Consider the following 18,747-nt stretch of genomic DNA (forward strand, 5'->3'; position numbering starts at 1 on the left):
AAAGTAAAGTATAAAATCAAAATAAAATCAATAGTTCAACAATAATAACTAATTTAATGCACGATCCAGTAAACATTTCTTGACTCCCCGCTTGAAAACATCAACACTTGCTGCCTTACGAGTATCGTAGGGCAAAAGATTCCAGGAGTCAACTATCCTGTGAAAAAAACTATATTTAAGTGGATTTGTTCTTGCATATTTCTTCTTAAGAGATAAATCATCGTATTTCCTAAATGAATAATGATCCGCATTAGAATAAAAATCTACGTATGAATCGATATTGATGTTACTTATTCCATTGAGAGCTTTATATAAAAAAGTAACATCAGCTAGAAATCTCCTATTTTCTAGTGACATCAAATTTAGCTTCTTTAAACGAGTCTCATAATTGTCCTCAGTCTTTAAAATGAACTTGGTTGCTCTTCTTTGTACTTTTTCAACTTTTTCTATGTTCCTTTTGGTGTAGGGTGACCATACAGCAGAGCAGTATTCAACATTCGATCGAACTAACGCGCAGTAAAGAGTTCTCAGAGTCGTAGTATCATCCAGACCTCTACAAGTCCTTTTAATTAGCCCTAACATTTTGTTTGCTTTCGACACAATAATATCAATGTGCGAGTTCCAGATAAAATTGTCAGTAGTTGTAACTCCCAAGTCTTTGAATTAGGAAAATAAACTTTTTTTGCAATATGTTTTCCTTTTTTTCTCTTGAATGTCTCACCACTTTCAAACGTCCTTTATTTCTATACCCACTCCTTCCTTGGTTTCCGTCTCCACAGAAGGGCTGCGCCCATCGAGGGGTGTTGCTTTCATTCAGATCCGCCGGAAGATTTAAGAAAATTGCGGAGTTCCCAATTAAAGTACAGAACATAGCTCGCATGCTCCATGAAATTTCAGTAAATTAACCTTTGACTGAGGTAAAAGCGTCTTATTATGATTGTGTAAATGGTCTTATTTTCAGTAGCAGGTTCGACTAAGTACCTCGTGGTGCCCCTTCCGGTGGCTCCACCCACGACTAGCTGTATGAGCCCGCACATTCTTTTACCTCCGGTTCTCCATATGCTAATGTGCCATCGCATCCTGACATGTAGTATGTTCGAGTAAGAACAAACTAGTCTGACTTCAATTCTAGATCTGTAGATTATAGGCGTTTCTTGAAGTCGTTGTTGTGATTGTTAAAATGACCTGGGGTTTTGAGCTTTGGGTAAGTGATCAAGAGCTTGACTGTTCGCTTGTCTTTTCTCAGCTTGTGTTCTGGTATTATGAAACATCAGTGATTCGCGATATTCACCATTTTTCTGCGATGACACTAATTCTTTCACGTTTTCTATTTGGCTTCTAGGATCAGTTTGATCTCATTGCGAATCATACATCTTCTGGAATCGAATATGTGGAAAAAGTAGCGAAGTTCGTAAAGGAAAGGTGTGAAATCGAATCGCGATATGCGAGGGACTTACGGTAAGAGAGTAAAGAACTTCATTTTACGAAATCGAAATTCTTTATATGTCGTAACAGAACGGTTGGTATATTGTCCTAGTGCTTTCAAATTCATACTTCACTCTATTGTCGCGTAAGTGTAAAAAATGTCTCAACAATTTGGCATTTTTTTTTTTTAAGTCTCGTATGGATCTTTCCTAAACATCAGCTATTATTGTATGCTGCTTTATGAGCATGTTTCTAACAGACAGCTGATTGGTGTTATTCCTTTAATCATAGAAGCTTAATATTCCTTATCCGCGCTTGCATGACAGTCGTTGCTGTGCGTAGCTGCCTTTTAGAAATACTATCCATGTTTTTACTTTCGCTGAGTAGAAGTTGCTATTAATTCAGGATTAAGGAGACCATCTGTTGAATTGCAAGGATCGAAACAGAAAAGCATATATTTGTGACGTTTATGGCTTGTTTGTAGTAGTTTAGCACAACAAATTGATGGCTTACAGTCATCGAATTTCACTTTTCGACTTCTACGGTTGTGATTTTAACTAGACAGTTGTCGATGTATCTAAAACACTGACAACCACACCAACTTTTCAGTCAAATGATATATTTTTTCTTTCCCGTCATCAAAGGATCGGCTACGATTTTTATTAAAAAAAAAGAGCTGTTTATTTTTCCAGCGGAGTCACTTGACATCCATTATATTGACATTCTGTTTCAGTTTTATGTGTAGTTCATTTCCTCATGAAGAATTCAGCATTAATTACTCAAATCAAAATAAGTACTTTGAGATCTTCCATTACGACACAGTAAAACCCTAAACATAATTTCACAGCAGGTTGCATTCAATTCTTTACCATTTCAGTTACTAGGCCTGAAAATTAGCTCTCTCCATTGATTAGCATCTCCTCATTTCACTGCTATTAAAATTCAAAAGTTGTATATGCTATTTCTTTCACATTTAGAGTAAATGTTACTTCTGTAAGGGCATATTACACAATACAAATCTTGTCACAAACTTCATACCAAGATTACCTTTCATTTCTTTGTCTAGGTTGACAGTTGTCTGAATGCTCGTCAATTTTCTTCTCTGACAATAAATTGAAATTTTAGAGTTAATTTATATTCTTATGGGAATATGGCCTGGGAATTAAAGAGTCAAGGAGGAGGTTAAAGAAAGAGGCAGAATCCGCATCCCTCTTTAGTTTTCTTCCTCTACACATGTATGTAATCTTTCAGAAACTAAATTGTAATGGCCTAATCTTGGTTTTGTGTAATAGTGTATGAAAAACTTAAAAAACCTTAAATTGTTTTGACACGATGAAATGTTTATTTTTCTACTTGGTTGGTAAAAATTAATGTTGCCAAATAATCCTTTCAATAGCAAATGGATATCCCATCAAATCCTGACAGGATATCTTCTAAAGTTTTGAGCAATGTTCCTTTGAATTTGCAACTTATTTCAGTTTTGTTTCATGCAAGAATCCTAATGGTTTGATTGTATCATTTGTGGAAGACTCTGTGTGATCTCTCTTGATTGAATAAAATGTTAGCCTTTCTATTATGTACTATTTCCTTTTTTTCCACTCTTGGACCCTCAAAGACAACAACATCGATCACTTTATTTCCTGGTGCATTCTCTCATCGCACTCACCGTATAACAGCTCAACTAAAAGATGTAACCTCTGCCTCAAAGAAAAATTCCTAATCATCTGCCGGCCCGAACTATCAACACTAAACAAACGCAATGAACTTGTGTCTTCATGCCGCCACAGAAGCAAAGCCCTCCTACGCAACAACTAAACTGTCAATTTCGCACTGCATAAATTAGACTAGTTAGATCATGCAAATTATATTGTATATAAGCAATGGTAAAGTTTATTCTCATTAAATCCCCTGATGAGTGGGCGACCACGAAACAGGCTTGTAGGGATGAACTTGTAGTTTACTTGTCTTTTTCCTCCCACAATATATACTTCGCTCTACTTCTATGTATTGAGCACTGTTCTACGAAAATCAAGTCACACTTTATATATATATATATATATACATATATAATAAATGTGAGGGTAGAGTCTGCCTTAGCATAAAGTGCTCCATGCTGTGTTAGCAGAGCTAAGTATACATTAGTTGAAGAATCAAAGAGGACGCATCGATTCTCTGTTACTCTGAGTTTTGTGCCGAAGTACTCGTCAGACAGATTTTTTGTGGGAAACTCAGAGTAACAGAGAATCGATGCATCCTCTTTAATTCTTTAACTAATGTGTATATATATATATATCTTTAAAGTGCACCTAAACCCAAAAATTTTTTTTCGCTTAACGAAATAAGGGTATTTTTTGGAGTATTTCTGTGCAAACATTTTTTTTATTTGCTCAAATTTTCAATTGTCTGTGCCCAGTCAAAATACGGAAAATCGGCCGCCATCTTGCCCCACGGCCGAGTTTAAAGAGGAATGGCTCTAGCGGGCAATGTGACGTCAAATCGAGAACACGAAAGTCTGCATTTCACACATTTTCGCTTGTTTGAGAAGGTTGTAGTCGATTTGGTCCAAAAATATGCCGACTAAGTGTGTTGTAGGAGGATGTAGCGACGTGCGAAATTTGCAAGAGGGTATCACGCTTCATACATTCTTCTTACAACATACCTGGTCGGCATATTTCAGACAATATCGACCACAACCTTCCCAAACAAGTGAAAATGTGTGAAAAGCAGACTTTCGTGTTCTCGATTTGACGTCACATTATCCGCTAGAGCCATTCCTCTTTAAACTCGGTCGTGGGGCAAGATGGCGGCCGATTTTCCGTATTTTGACTAGGCACAGAAAATTTAAGATTTAAGCAAATTAAAAAATTTTTGCACAGAAATACTCCAAAAAATAAGCTTATTTCGTTAAGCGAAAAAAAAATTTTGGGTTTAGGTGCACTTTAAGAGTGCCACTATGACCAAAATTTCGCATTGCCTTTTCTTTTCACTTCTGGAAACTAGAAGTAAGAAACCCTTACCATGCCAAGTTTAATCGCAAAATCCTCACGGGAAGTATGATTATTTCAACCTTGTTTTTCGTTTTTGGTCGCCCGCCCTTACTCAATTCATAAATGGCCGTGTGTGGCAAAAAGAGTTGGCACTAGTTGGAGCCTTTCGGAAGTGACGTCATATGCGCAGCTCGACCTAAAAAACGTGGCTAAATTTGTATGCCATTTGGAAGAAGAATTTGAGGAAGAATACATCTTATAAAACGCCTAGAATTTCCACTGTCGAATCTCTCACAACACACGAAGCATGATGCGAAAGTGCGCATATGGCGTCACAGGCCAGCTCATGCGTAAAACCGCTTCTCAGTTCAGTCACTGGCTCTCGTTTGCGAGCTGAGTAATGGCGGACGGGTTTTTCGTGAATTTCGGCCAGCTATATCAAGGCGTATTTCGCTTCCATCGACCTAAAACTATCACATAGTACAATTCTAACAATATTAACTTGATTGGCGCTAAAAAATGTGAAAACCAGAGACAAAAATTTTCGTTGTAGTGGCACTTTAATGATTTATTTATTTACTCTAATTAAAAAATATATAACAACCCGATGTAAGTATATTGAATACTTCTATTTTTTCTGAGGGCTTCTTTTTTTTTTTTTTTTTTTTTTTTTCCTAATTGCTGTTGACTTATGTTATCCATTTACATGTACTCTGTTGTTGTAATGGCAAATAAATGCTTGGTTGTCATTGTTTTGTGGACTGGTTAGAAAGAACCATAAAATTAATAAAAGAACCTTGAATCCGTTCCAGGAGTAGCAATAATACATTCATTTCCAATTCTTCAAACTTAATGTAATATACACAATAGGTTTCCTTTCTCAAGCAGTGGGAGAAAGAGTCATTAGATAATTAATATTCATAATGATTAACTAATTTGTGTTACTGTCTAGACAACTTGCAAAGAAATTTAACCCAAAGAAGAAAGAAGAAGAACACATGTGAGTTGCCTGTTCTTTTTTCATCCTTTTATCCCCAAGAGTGACCAGCAGCTAATTTCTCCTTACAGTATCACCCCTGAATCAAACATTAAGGTCAGGAGAATTAAGGAAATGATCACCAACTAGAGAAACTCTTAATTGTCAAACAAATTCCCCTTGTCAGTGCCATAGGAACATGCACACTGATATAAAGGTGTAAAGGGTTAACCATGGATTATCAAAATACCACATTACATTACAAGCTGTGATATTTGTGTACCCAAAATTCTGTATCTAGCCGTGGATCAATATTAATACAGTTTACACCAGGTTTCAATCGTAATATTGTATGTTTGACTTAAAAAATCTAAGACTCGTATCTTTGTATCTATGAGGTGGAATTAAAACTAAAATGACATTAACCCGTTAACTCCTTCAGGGGTTTCATTAATGTTTTCTGCAGGAGGGCAACTGGTTTTCACAGGCGGGAAAAACTCTTTGAACTGAACTTATTTATAAGATAAACTTTCCTCCAGATGGTCAAATCAGGTGGGCAAAGCTGTCCTCACAACCGGTCAATTTGCCCGGTGCCTGGCCCTTAATGAAACCCCTGTCCTTGTAAATTTGTCGCAGTAATTTGTTATTAGATCAGGCTAATAACTTCTATCTGATGGGTATTCTCATGACCTGTTTTCTAGACAGTGTAGTTCTAGATATTATGGGAAAAAGTTACTTGTTATTCACTTCTGGGAATTATTAAAGGGTTATGCAAACAGCCATGAGACTTCTGCTAGTATTCAATTAGAAATGATATGAATAAATTGTACAATTGAAATAGTTAAAGCAAGAATTGTTTTGGGATCATGGCTACTGGTGAACATTTCTGGTTTGACAGCCTGACTTAACACTTAAAAAAAATCAGGTAACTTTTAAACCTGCCAATTTGTTACCATTTAAAATTGAATAAAACCATTCCCCTCAATGTGGAAAAAGTCTTTCAAAATGACATGTTAATCTCATACGACAATGCCTGTTTAATACAGGTTTCTAGTAACAAAAGTGCTGTAATATGGTTTGGCATTCACATAATTATAGTGGTGTCCTGGTTGAGATGTGGACCAGTTTCCACACAACCCTTTCACTTTGAAGTCTCATTAGTAGTTCTCCCTACCATCTGTCAAACAATTTTCTTAGATGTTAGTTTGGAGAATTTTGCTTTGGATCAACTATTGATCCTCTAATTTAATTCTTCTTCATTCTTATGACTTTTCTACTTTACATTGTTTTGATATTGTATGGAGAAATTCTGTCTTAGTCACTCATAGGAGTTGAAGAGTTTAACATATAGGGTGTTGATTTAAAATCAGGTTTGCTTGATACGGGTTTCACTCTATGATTACAAGCAAAAGTAAGTAATTTGATCTTTATTTCACAGCTTTACTTTTCAAAAGGCTTTCATTGGTGTTGTGAAGGAGACAGATGATTTGGCAGGACAGCGTGAACTGATATCAGAAGGTTTAACTGAAAAGATTTGGAAGGAATTACATTTATTGCACAATGAACTTAAGACAGAGAGAAGAAAGGTAAACCTTTTTGTGTTGTAGGTATGGATTCCTTATTGAGAATAATCTGGAATTGCCTTTTTTTTTTCATTTTTTTGAAAGTGGGAATCCTTTTCTCAGAGACTTTCTAGATAATATTTATTTTTACTCCTTGAACACTTATGGAAGTGGCAAAATTAACAATGTTCACATTAATCTTCAAAAGGTTCCATTTCCAGCTGCCCATACTAGAAACAGGGCATTACATACATACAACAGATTCATTTTCAAGATAATAAGTTTTGAAACTTTTGTCTTTATTTTGATTCTGGCAGTGTTAGTGGCCATTTTAGTGTTAGTGATTGGTTAAAACTTTTCAAACAGATTGTGGAATGTATTTTCAAGGAAAAATGCGTTGGTGTGGATAAGTCTAGAAATATACCGTCAGTAGCACGTTGGCTCAACTTATTGACATCTATTGTTATAATTGTAATTTCCAGCATCTGTCTGATGGAAAAAAAGTTCAAGAACTACTAGAACAGTCAATAAAAACAATGGAAGTTGTAAGTATTACTGACAGTAATCCCTTTACTCACAAGATCTCATTAATTTTGAAATTCCCCATAGTACCTGCCATACAATTTCAATGATGTTAGTAATTTGGTAATGGATCAACTAATAATCCCCTCAGCAGTGCTTTCAATAAGATTTTAAATAGGTGGCTACCACGGTACAGCACCCGCCAGAGAGTGACTTGAGTGCAACTTGAGTGCGGTGACTGCGACTTGAGCACGGTGAAATATACCCGGCGACTCACAACAGAATACCTGCTGGAGCTCTGGCGGGTGCCAGGTCTTATTGAAAGCACTGTCTCAGTCAATATTTTTATCTATACTCATAATTTGTCTGCTTGATATTGTATTGGAATTATCAGGAGAAATTTGGTCTCAAGCATTCATGGGAGTGTAAGGGTTACTTATAATAAGTTTATGGTGTTCTCTAAGTCAATAGCATGAGCCACTGTCAGTAATGATTTACCTGCAGTAAATAATGATTTCTGCTTCTTGTAGAGTAAAAGAGCTTTTATGAAAGCAAGTGAAGAAGCCGAACAAGCCCTTCAGGCATACCAGAAAGCTGATCAAGACATGGCCAACTCTAGATTGCAGATTGAAAAGGTGAAATAAAGTTGTGCTGGTTTAACCATTAACTTTCCATACTAAAAGTTCTAATTTATCAATTGAGGTAGTATTTTAATAAAAACTACATTTGAACCCCTCCACAATGGCCTCCTTGAGGACAGAAGAAAGTTGCTGTTATGGAGAGATGGCCATTGCAGAGAGGTGTCTGTTAGTGGAGGTTTGACTATATCTGCATGAAAGCCACACCCTTTTGCCCAAAGTCAGAAAGAAATATTCAGGGAGCAGTTTTTTAAGAAACAATTCACAACTTTTACACTTAAAAGAACACTTTCACGCTTTTACTCAAAATTTTGAGCACAACTTATATCATTTTTAGGAGTAGTCACTCTTCATTCAAACTGTATTCATTCAAGCATTGTAGCTGTGTAAATCTTCAGTTACATATTATGCTGCCAATGTTTAAAACTGGCTTATGGAAATTATGGGCCAGTTGTTGAAACAAAGTGTAGCCTTTGTTTGGCAAAAGTGTATTCTAAACTATCTTCAATTTAGCCGAACCTTTAACCTGAACATTAATTTTTGTAAACAGCATGAAGAGGGCTTAAAGCTCACAGTGAAAAGATATTTATTTAATTAAATCAATCCTTTTAGAGAATACCTGAGGTCTGTTACTTGGTTTGGGTTAGACCTTGTTTTAATATCTGGCCCTCTTAGTTTAGCATTTGGATACCAGTATCAACAATTTTCCTTGACAAGGAGAGCATCATTTGTATAAGAAAATGCATTTTTAGATAGGAAAGCAAATATTTGATACACCTTAACATCAGCATAATTATATAATTATTCTCCTTACAAATTGTAGCAAATTGATTGTAATATCGTTGCTATTTCAGTACAAAAATATATCAGTTGAGAAGGGCCAGGCATGTGAGAGGGCCAAAGAAGAATACAGAAACCAACTTCAACTGACAAATAGCAAGCAAGCCTTACACTACAGCAATGAAATGCCAGCAGTGTTTGATGTAAGTATGTCAGAAAGTTAAATTTGAACAGGGCGATGAGACTGATGTTTTGTGATGCATTGTCCAATTCAAAGCTTCAACACCCCCACCCCCACCCCCCACATTAGTAGTGCAGTAGGTAGATAAAGCAAGAGTAAGAAAAAAGGTGAATTCAAGAAGTTCTTGATAGCTTTTGGTTATTGCATAACAATTAATTGAGATATTTTTGCATAAATTGAATTTCATCCTACCCAAGTCCCTTGAATAACTCTGCTTCACTGTTGTGTTACTAGACCAGAGTCTGCCATTCAATTTGGGTTAGTTTTCTGGTGGTTAAATGCACTCTTGTATAAAGCAAGCCTCTACTGGCAAGATTGCTAGTCCCTCACCATATAATAAAACACATTTTGTGATCAACAAGTGTTCTTTTGGAATACTCTCTTCCTTTGGCCGTGCCCCTCCCCCTCCCCCTCCCCATCCTCCTCCCCCTCCCCATCCCCCTCCCCTCCCACCCTACTAAGAAGTAAAAGAAGACTTTTGTGAAGAGGTCACAACAGGAAAGAAATTTGCTCCAGAAGATGAAGAGGGTACCCCATTTGTGTGATTTTTGTATCATTTCAAAAAGGAGTCTTAAAGTCAGCAACAAAATTAATTTGTTCTTATCACTGAATTACTCAAAATACCTTTGCTAAATCTTCAGGAACTACAAAAAATGGATGAACGCAGAATACAGAGAACTGGAGAATTATTAGTGGAGTATGCTAATGTAGAGGCAAAAACTTTGCCTATAATACAAACATGTCTGAATAACATGAAGGAGAATGGAAATTCAGTCAATGGACCACAGGTATTGATCGCTATCAACTCTTCCTAAAACTCCCAAAAGCGATTAACATATGACCTGTTCCTATAATATCCGTGTATTATCTAGTAAACAGGTTATGAGAACACTCAAACTTATCAGGTAGAAGTTGTTATTTTGATATAACACAAGATTTGTGGAACTAAGGTATCAGGTAATGTGTAGCAGCTAAAGGGGAGAATTATCTCTGAGATCTTAATTGAAGAATTAACAGACAATTTCAGTGCAGTCAATACAAACAGGTGTACAACTAGAAGTGCGCAATCATTTATTCAAACAGCCATGTTTAATTTGGAGTTAGAGGCAATGTTTTTTGGGGGGGAGGGGAGGGGCAAGAAAATAATAATAGTCACTCCCTCACCCTCACCCCCTCCTTATCTTTCATTGTCACTCACCCCCTTGGTACCAATTTCTTTCTCTCCCCAGCCTTTTACTTCCATTAAAATCAAAGAGACTGCCATAATTTTAGCTAAGAAAATACTGAGCGCTCGCTTGTCAAAATTACATCTGCTATGTAGGCGAGTCTACTACATGATCTAGACAGTATTTTGCTAATTTATATTACATTGTGCAATTCAGTTTGAAGGACATAGCTACTCAGTAATGTGATCTAAAAAGGACACTTTGAAAAAAGATTACCCTAACTGCTACCTGTACATGGCTCAAACCAAAAAAAAAAATTTTCTTTTTTGGAGGGTTACCCTGGCAAGAAAGTGGTGTAACCTCACCCCTAGTGTCTCCCTACAGCTTAAGTCAACTAAACTAATTAAAAAAAAAAAAAAAACAGAAAAGGGAAACAGCTTGAGGAGTTTCCCTGCCTGCATGTAAATAAAGTTTAGTGAATGATTTTTTTTACAACACCAGGACAGCAAACTCCTGTGTGATCAAAATAAAACTGACTACAAGCCACCTCAAGATATCAAGTTTGAAGAATATAGCAGCAAGCATACTCTGACCAGACAGCCTGCTGGTGAAAACAAGGGAAAAAAGGCAAAGAAAATCTTTACTGGTGGGAAAAAAAAGAAAAAGGTATGAAAGCAAGCTATTGATCAATACAACATCAATGATAATCATCATCATCATCGTCTTTATCATAATTATAACAATTATAATTCATGATATCATGCTCAACCTCACCCAATAATTACTTATCATTTTACTTTAGACTTCCTATGAAAGCTCTGATTAGTCAAGAGCATATGGTCAAAATATAGTGATGCGTGCAGTTGACATGCTAACCCAATTTCTGCAGTAGATATTGGGCTATCAAAGTATGGCTGATTTCCCAGCCCCTTTTCCATGAAGTGTTGCAGATTTTATAAAAAATATATAATAAAACAGTTATTGAATTCGGTTTTTACATGATATAATGAATTACCTCAGCCTTTGGCTTCAGTCAATAACTCAGACCACAGTTTGATAAGTCGATCCTGATATCATGCACAACCTCATCCGATAATTGCTGATTATCTAAGTCTGACATTAAGATCTTCTTTCTCTTTAGAATGTTGATAATGGATTGGATGGTAATGATCAAACACTGACACCAGGTGAAAAAACTCGCAAAAGTAAAAAGAAGCTTGAGCAGTTAGAGGCACAAGTTGCACAACTCAAGAACTCTAGGTAACTTGCCATGTATTATACTGTTATTTTTTCTAGATATTGTGATTTATAAACTATCGTTTTGGACTGAAGAGGCGGGCAGGGGGTGTAAGAAGAGTCATTTGAAGTTAGTTGTTATGGTACTCTGTTGTACCAGACTAACTGAGTGACTAAAGCGTCGTTCACACGTGCGATGCAAATGCTAGTGAGTTCACACGTCTAACGCAAACGCAAGAAAAGTGAGATACGCAAGCGCAGTGAAAGTATTTGTCCAAGATGGCCGACAACGATTAAGCTTTTGCCGCAGAGTTTGCCGCTGTATGTTTTATCATTCGTTTCGTTTGGTGAGTTCTGAGGAGAAAATTTACGCTTTAACTGTTCACCGAATGGTTTGAGGGCCCTTTTATTTTTACTGCATTGATGTATTTTGGTTTATGTTGACAGTCTTTTGTATAAAATGCCATATTTTAAGCCCGCTTCTCTGGCCACATATTTCAAAGGGGGAGACTCTTTGATTTTCTTTGAATTCTGATAAACTTTTGTCGAAAAATACAGGAATTTTCATCAAGCTTTCCGCAAGTTTTTTTCGAAATGGCGAGAGGCATGGACCCCATAGAACCTGTGTTTCTCGACTTACGTTTGCATTTGTGTTTGCGTGGCCCCCGTTCAAACGTATGGGAAGCAAACGCAAATGTAAGCTCCAGAATAAAAATTTTTCCATTCCTTGCTGTGACGCTTGCGTTTGCATCTGTATTTGCGTTGGGGTAGTTCGCACTTGTAAATCCTCGCATTTGTATTTGCGTGTACGTTTGTGCTTGTATTTGCGTGTGTCCGGTGTCTTCCTCGAGAAAAAATAAAAAAGATAAAAGAACTTTGTAATTTGGTTATATCAACCAAGTTGAAATTGTAAATTGGCCACCGCAACGAATATAAAAGCTGACTTTTCGAGCGTTAGCCCTTCGTCAGAGCGAAAGACGAAGGGTTAACGCTCAAAACGTCAGCTTTTTTTTTCGTTACGGTGGCCAATTTACTATTTCAACTTAGTTGATATAACCAAATTACCTTGTTACCCCCACCGACGCAGCACCACAGTTTCTTTAGAAACTCTCAGCCTTTAAAAGAACATTGGCTTGGGTTGAATCGACCGTCTGTACCTGATGATTGTTAATTTTAGTCTTTTTCCGTTGTCTCTTTTTAGAGAAGGTATGGAGAAAATGGTTGATGTATACAGGCAAAATCCTTCACTCGGTGACCCAGCCACTATTGAGCAAAACCTCAGTGATAATGCTAGGGAGCTGGACGCTCTTAATGTTGACCTCTACAAATATCAGGTTAGAGACTACTGCTTTGTGATGATATCTGCCAGAAATGAGTTCTGCTGTAGAGACTTTGAATTAGACCCCCCATAAATTCGGACAACTTAACAAACTGAGTCCTAAACTCTGTAGAGAAGGGATCTTCACCTTCATTTGCTTTTGACTGCAAACGATCCCCCTGAATTCCTTTATACTGTTCAACTGTAAGCTGTGATTCTTAAGAGGGTGGAGAATGCCATAAATACCTCAAAAACGGTTTCAAGAGTTTTAAATGGCTGTTAGTTTTCATACTGAAAATCTGGAAATAATCTAGTATACTTTGGTTGTTCTGTAGTATCTGAGTAACTGCACACCTACCCCACCACACCCCACCCCCCTCAACTCAACATTTTCCTCAACTTGTTATCAGTTGACTGTTGTTGGGAAGGGCTAAGTGCCCAATTGTTCAAATATCGACAGTGATCCAAACTTCTGATTAAACTTGTTAATTTACAGTGCTACCTAGCTGCTTTGGAGAACAGAGATGCCCCACCGCCTCCTGAGGTCTACTCTAAAACCAGCAGCTCCCAACCAGTGCCGGCAACAAGCAGCAGCGTACCAGACGGGGCACCACCCAATGTCCCTCCCCCTCCTGAAGCTGCGCCTGCACCTCCCCCCGCCATGTTAGTGCCACCGGTTGAAGAACCGGCTGAAGATGATGAGTTTGAAGACGAGCTTCACTGTAGAGTTATTTACGATTTCCAAGGTAACACACGCCTTTTCTCTTTCCTCTGGGTTTTACTGGGCGTCTAAACTGTCTGATTGTTGATCAAACTCCCATTTGACCGTGCACCAACCTCTCATAACAAAGCTACTGCGGCGCATGCACAAGGGTTTCGATGATTTAGACCTACCGCTGACCGTTTAGCCGGCGCTCAGGCTCCTTTTCCGGGCACAGCCGCCTATTTCACCTTCGACAGCCACTGATGGAAGAAGTTATTGAAATCCCTGGCATACGTCTTTGAACAATGGGTTTCGAAAACTCAACATATGCATCTTAGCTTTATCTATTCTAATTCTTTTTTTTTAGCAACAAATGATGGCGAACTCACTGTTGTTGAAGGAGATGAGCTGGTTGTTTTGGAACAAGACACGGATAACAGTGGCTGGACGAAAGTGTTAAAAGATGATGAAGAAGGATACGTTCCATCGACTTATATTGAATATTTGTAGGAGAAACATGGATCACTTATTACAGAGTGCAATCCAATTAAAATAATTTTGAATGGTTGAAGTTTAGGAAAAGTCCGTTGGCAGTAAGAGAGTGCGTGATTATTTTCACCGCTTTCGGCCGTTAAACAGGTCTAGGAATGTGAGGAGAAAGCCAGGGGTGGGTGAGGGGTATAGTCTTTCACCCCTCCCCCCACCTTCTCTAATTTTTGCCCTCGAGTGTTTTTTTATTAAATTCAACGCTGAGAGCAAGCGACACGACTTTGTGCTCTCTTGTTTTGATTATCCAGCTGCTGAAGTTTGTTGGTTTTCTGCTCGTGTGGTTTGGCCAAAAACTTTCCCTGTACCAGAAACAACCAATCAAATACAATCAATCGCAAGGCGCTTAACTGAACAGTTGTTTATATTCGATATTTTTACTTGAATTTTTCCTTAGAAAAGTTTTTACTCCAATGTTTCCCTGGAAAGTTGGTAAAATTATTCATTGAATTGAAATCTAATGAAGATATTTGTTGAGGGTTAACTAAATCGTTATAGTCTGATGTTGGATTTACTGATGCAAATTTTACGCGAAGGATACAACAAAACCAAAAAAAATTAATGCATTTCTGTTAGCGGAAGAGTAGCATGGAGGAAGCTTAGGGTTCGCTTGACGTTGCTTAGCAATGCGAAATAAGAGGTTATTGGAGGCTCCACACGACGAGAATATTTTATTTTTGTGTCGCGTTAATTTTAGATCATTTGACAAATTTATTGGGCGTAGTAATGTAGTATAGCATTGTGTGTAATATTTCTTACAATACAAGGGTTCTCGAAATGATATATAGAAATTTCATATTATGGCCATCTTTTGTTTTTGTTAAGTTTTTTTTAAGAAATATGCATGTTGTCAGTGTTGTCTTACTAATATTGACTTCTGCTCTCACTTAACAAATGGATACTTAAAAAATATAAGAATTCAATTTTTTTTCTTTTTTCATCGAATGTACAACAAATTATGTATCGCCGATATAAAAGTACCACGACGTACTATTTCTTAGTTTGATATTTGTGTTGGTTAGATGGTTATTTGTTTATTTTTTTTTTTAGCGGTGGAATACTCTATGGGTTACACCAAATTGATTTGTTAATAAAATGAGAAATAGTTCTAGTAAATGATCAAGAGCGGCCGCTTTTTTCGACTGTGAGTCAAAATATCGTAATTCAGTATAGGCGCAACTGTTAGAATTCGATAAGCTCATATTAGAAGTAAATAAAATTAACCCTGAATGTTGATCATGTTTCTTAATGTATTTCGTCTCCACTCGTGACTGTGTAAAGCCTATGTCCCTTCTGTGCAAAGTTCCGGGTCGGTCGTATCGAAGCTCGTGGATCTAACTTAGCCAGGATAGAACTTGCACTGAGGCAATTTTTTGTTGCGGTCTGCAATTTCGCCTCCCAGTTCTCCCCCAGATTCTACGAGGGTACCAACTGAACTGTTGAAAGGGGAAAAACTTCTAATCGAGTTTTTTTGAGGAAAGATTACTCTTCTATAATGCCCTTATTAAGCCGGTCATGATGTATGGTAGTATAGTTTGGACCTATTGTTCTAAGGAAGATCTCATGATAGTGTTTCGATTGCAGAAACGTGCAGCGCGTGTAATATTAGGTACAGGTATCAGATCAAGAACTGTAGAAAATTTTAAGAAACTAAATTGGATCCCATTCTATGATGAAGTCAAGATAAGAAAGTGCGTGTTAATCTATAAGGCACTGCATGGGGAATCCCCTACGTATATTGAAAGTACTTTAACTACAAATCACTCCCTGCATGGTAGAGAGACCAGGCATGGCCAGTATAACCTAATCTGTCCCAAGTATCGAAATACTACTGAGGCAGGAAGGTCTTTCCAAGTTAGTAGTATTAATCAGATACAATGAAATATATGAAGTTCATATATTTTGAACTGCGGTATTAGATACATATGGTGAACGATCCTCGCAGTAGATAGCGCTATTTAAGCAATAGAGAAAATCAAACCTGAAAAAAATCAGGCCTGTACGGGATTCGAACCACTGACCTCTGCGATACTAGTGCAGCGCTATACCAATTGAGCTAACAAGCCAACTGGGAGCAGGCCGTTAAGTTGATTCGTAGTAAACCCGTGAAAGTGATAAATCAAATACAATGAAATATATGAAGTTCATATATTTTGAACTGCGGTATTAGATACATATGGTGAACGATCCTCGCAGTAGATAGCGCTATTTAAGCAATAGCGAAAATCAGACCTGAAAAAAATCAGGCCTGCACGGGATTCGAACCACTGACCTCTGCGATACTAGTGCAGCACTCTACCAATTGAGCTAACAAGCCAACTGGGAGCAGGCCGTTAAGTTGATTCGTAATAGACCCGTGAAAGTGATAAATCAGATACAATGAAATATATGAAGTTCATATATTTCATATATATATGAAGTTCATATATCGCAGTAGATCTCGTACAGGCCTGATTTTTTTCAGGTCTGATTTTCGCTATTGCTTAAATAGCGCTATCTACTGCGAGGATCGTTCACCATATGTATTAGTAGTATTAAGTTGTGGAATAGTCTTCCAAATGAGCTTAGGAAACAACGTAGCATCTCCTCTTTTAGAATGATTTGATGAATTATTTTATAAATTCTTATAGAGACATTGATTCTTTTGAAGCTGTATTATAATCTAGTTTTATTATATTTATAATCTTTGAATAGTTACATTGTTCGACTAGTTAGTTCTATTTTTAATCTCTCTGGCTTGGAATGTACTACTTACTAACTTTAGTTTTGAGGGCCACTGGTTTATCAGCGGAAGCTGTTATGTGTATACCCTCTTTGAATAAAGTCGATTATTATTATTAATATTATTATTATTATTATTATAAAATGCAGAAGCCAGTTTCTTTCTCGTGCACTAGGAATGGGATGGCTGGGCCGCCTGGCCCGTTCTCGACCTCTTCTTTCTTACAGATCAGTAGATTCATTCATTGCACAAACAGAACTACGTGTCATCTTCGAGCGTTGAATATTATCAGAATTTAATAACCTTGGTACCGTAGGCGCAGGCAATAAAGTGGAATTTCAGCTTCCTTTTACGTCAAAGGTGAATTTTTTCCGGCTGAATTAATTTGCGAGGCCCACAGCCCAACCTACTTCCATATCTATGACGTTAGTAGCGAACGGTGTGGACAGAATAAAAATTACTAAAATTTACCTCAAGTTTCTCCCGAAATGTACAATGAAAAGGGAGTAGATTTTTTTTCACCAGACGTCTAAACTTGAGCCAAAACTACTTTTGCGGCTGTCAGAGCCCTGCTGCCATTGTTTAGGTATATTTTTAGGCCTGTTACTTGGAATGAAATATGTCTATGATACAGTGAAAGGAATTTCCAGAGTTTCTTTTGCTCAGGGCCCCCTTCTTTTTCCTTCGCTATCTTCCATGGCTTGTTAAACTGGGTTGACACCTAACGGGAGAGCCTAGTGTGGCCGGGCAATTTGGTAAACACACTTTTTCGGAACGCGCGTAGAGGAAAAATAGATGTCTTTAGGAGCCCATGGGCTCCTGACGTCTTTGGATAGAAGCCAGTCAAAGTCTGCGGGGTCATTCGCATTGGCGAAAACCGGAGTGATATTCAAATGCTACGGCGTACTAACAACAAAATGGGTAGGTAACACCTTACGTATGGTGAATAAATTTCCTTTTAATAATTAGGCCGGTTATAGAGCCAGAGAAACTCGGAGGGTCGAAGAGATGCACCTATGGCAGTGACACCAAACAGTACTTTGAAACCGGCTGAAAGCGGTGCATGCTCAAGTTAAGTTAACAGCGACCAATTACGGGCTTACCCCGGTACCTGTTCACATAATGATTATCTTTGCCTCTACAAATTAAAATTTATGGAATGAAACCGTTTGATAGAGTATTTCATGCGAATTCGTATTTTTATCAAATATAATTTCGATAACCCTCACAGGGCCATAAGGGGCTCAAATGCTTTCACTTATCTTCGAAAGGACTTATTCCGATAGCACCGACACGTAAAAACATTATATTCCAATTTAAATAGTAATAGGAAACCAAAAATGATTTTCAAAACGAAACAGCAGAAATAACCATAACACAGCTCTAGACAGTTTTCATAATGGCTGCATTTTCAAGTGCAAACTGAATAAGAAGAATAAGTGGCAGAAAAAATCCCAACCATTATGGCTGGTGCTGTACTGAATAAACAGTGATTTCAAACTTGTCTGCTGTTGTTATCTTTCTCTATTTCCCCGCTTCTCTTGCAAAACTGGCATTGATAAAGTTAAGTCCGGAAAATTAATGAATTTACCAAAGACGTCGGGCGCAGGAGTTCAGCCATTTCAGAAACAAATATCTTGATCAACTTAAATCAGCACATGAACTTCTTCGCGAAATTTCCTTCGAAAAGTTCTGATTTTTCGATAGCAGTTTTGTAAACTCCATTTGTTTCATTGAATCAGTGTACGGAAAGAAGAACTGAGTTCTTTGTAATAGGAAAAGGAAACTAGCGATTCAGACCCACCCCAAGCACCAGAAGTGATTAGTTTTCTTAGTCTTTTGTCGCTGTTTCGTTTTCTTTATTTATTTGATGGTTACCAAGTTTTTCGTTTTTCTTTCTTTCATTCATTTCTGGTCAACGGATT

The 18,747-nt window shown here is 37.4% G+C and overlaps 1 protein-coding gene across 1 annotated transcript; it reads left to right on the forward strand.

The window, feature by feature from the left end:
- The first annotated feature begins 1,046 nt into the window (after nucleotides 1-1,046).
- Nucleotides 1,047-15,336, forward strand: LOC111321632 (cdc42-interacting protein 4 homolog). Its single transcript, XM_022924576.2, has 13 exons — nucleotides 1,047-1,204; nucleotides 1,343-1,458; nucleotides 5,365-5,412; nucleotides 6,827-6,974; nucleotides 7,433-7,495; nucleotides 8,003-8,107; nucleotides 8,965-9,093; nucleotides 9,773-9,919; nucleotides 10,799-10,963; nucleotides 11,439-11,557; nucleotides 12,735-12,867; nucleotides 13,348-13,597; nucleotides 13,922-15,336. Exons 1-13 carry the CDS (start codon nucleotides 1,181-1,183, stop codon nucleotides 14,062-14,064), a joined length of 1,590 nt encoding a protein of 529 aa, XP_022780311.1. The 5' UTR covers nucleotides 1,047-1,180; the 3' UTR covers nucleotides 14,065-15,336.
- The last annotated feature ends 3,411 nt before the right edge of the window (nucleotides 15,337-18,747 follow it).

This window comes from Stylophora pistillata, chromosome 4, assembly GCF_964205215.1.
Source record: "Stylophora pistillata chromosome 4, jaStyPist1.2, whole genome shotgun sequence".
Classification (NCBI taxonomy): domain Eukaryota; kingdom Metazoa; phylum Cnidaria; class Anthozoa; order Scleractinia; family Pocilloporidae; genus Stylophora; species Stylophora pistillata.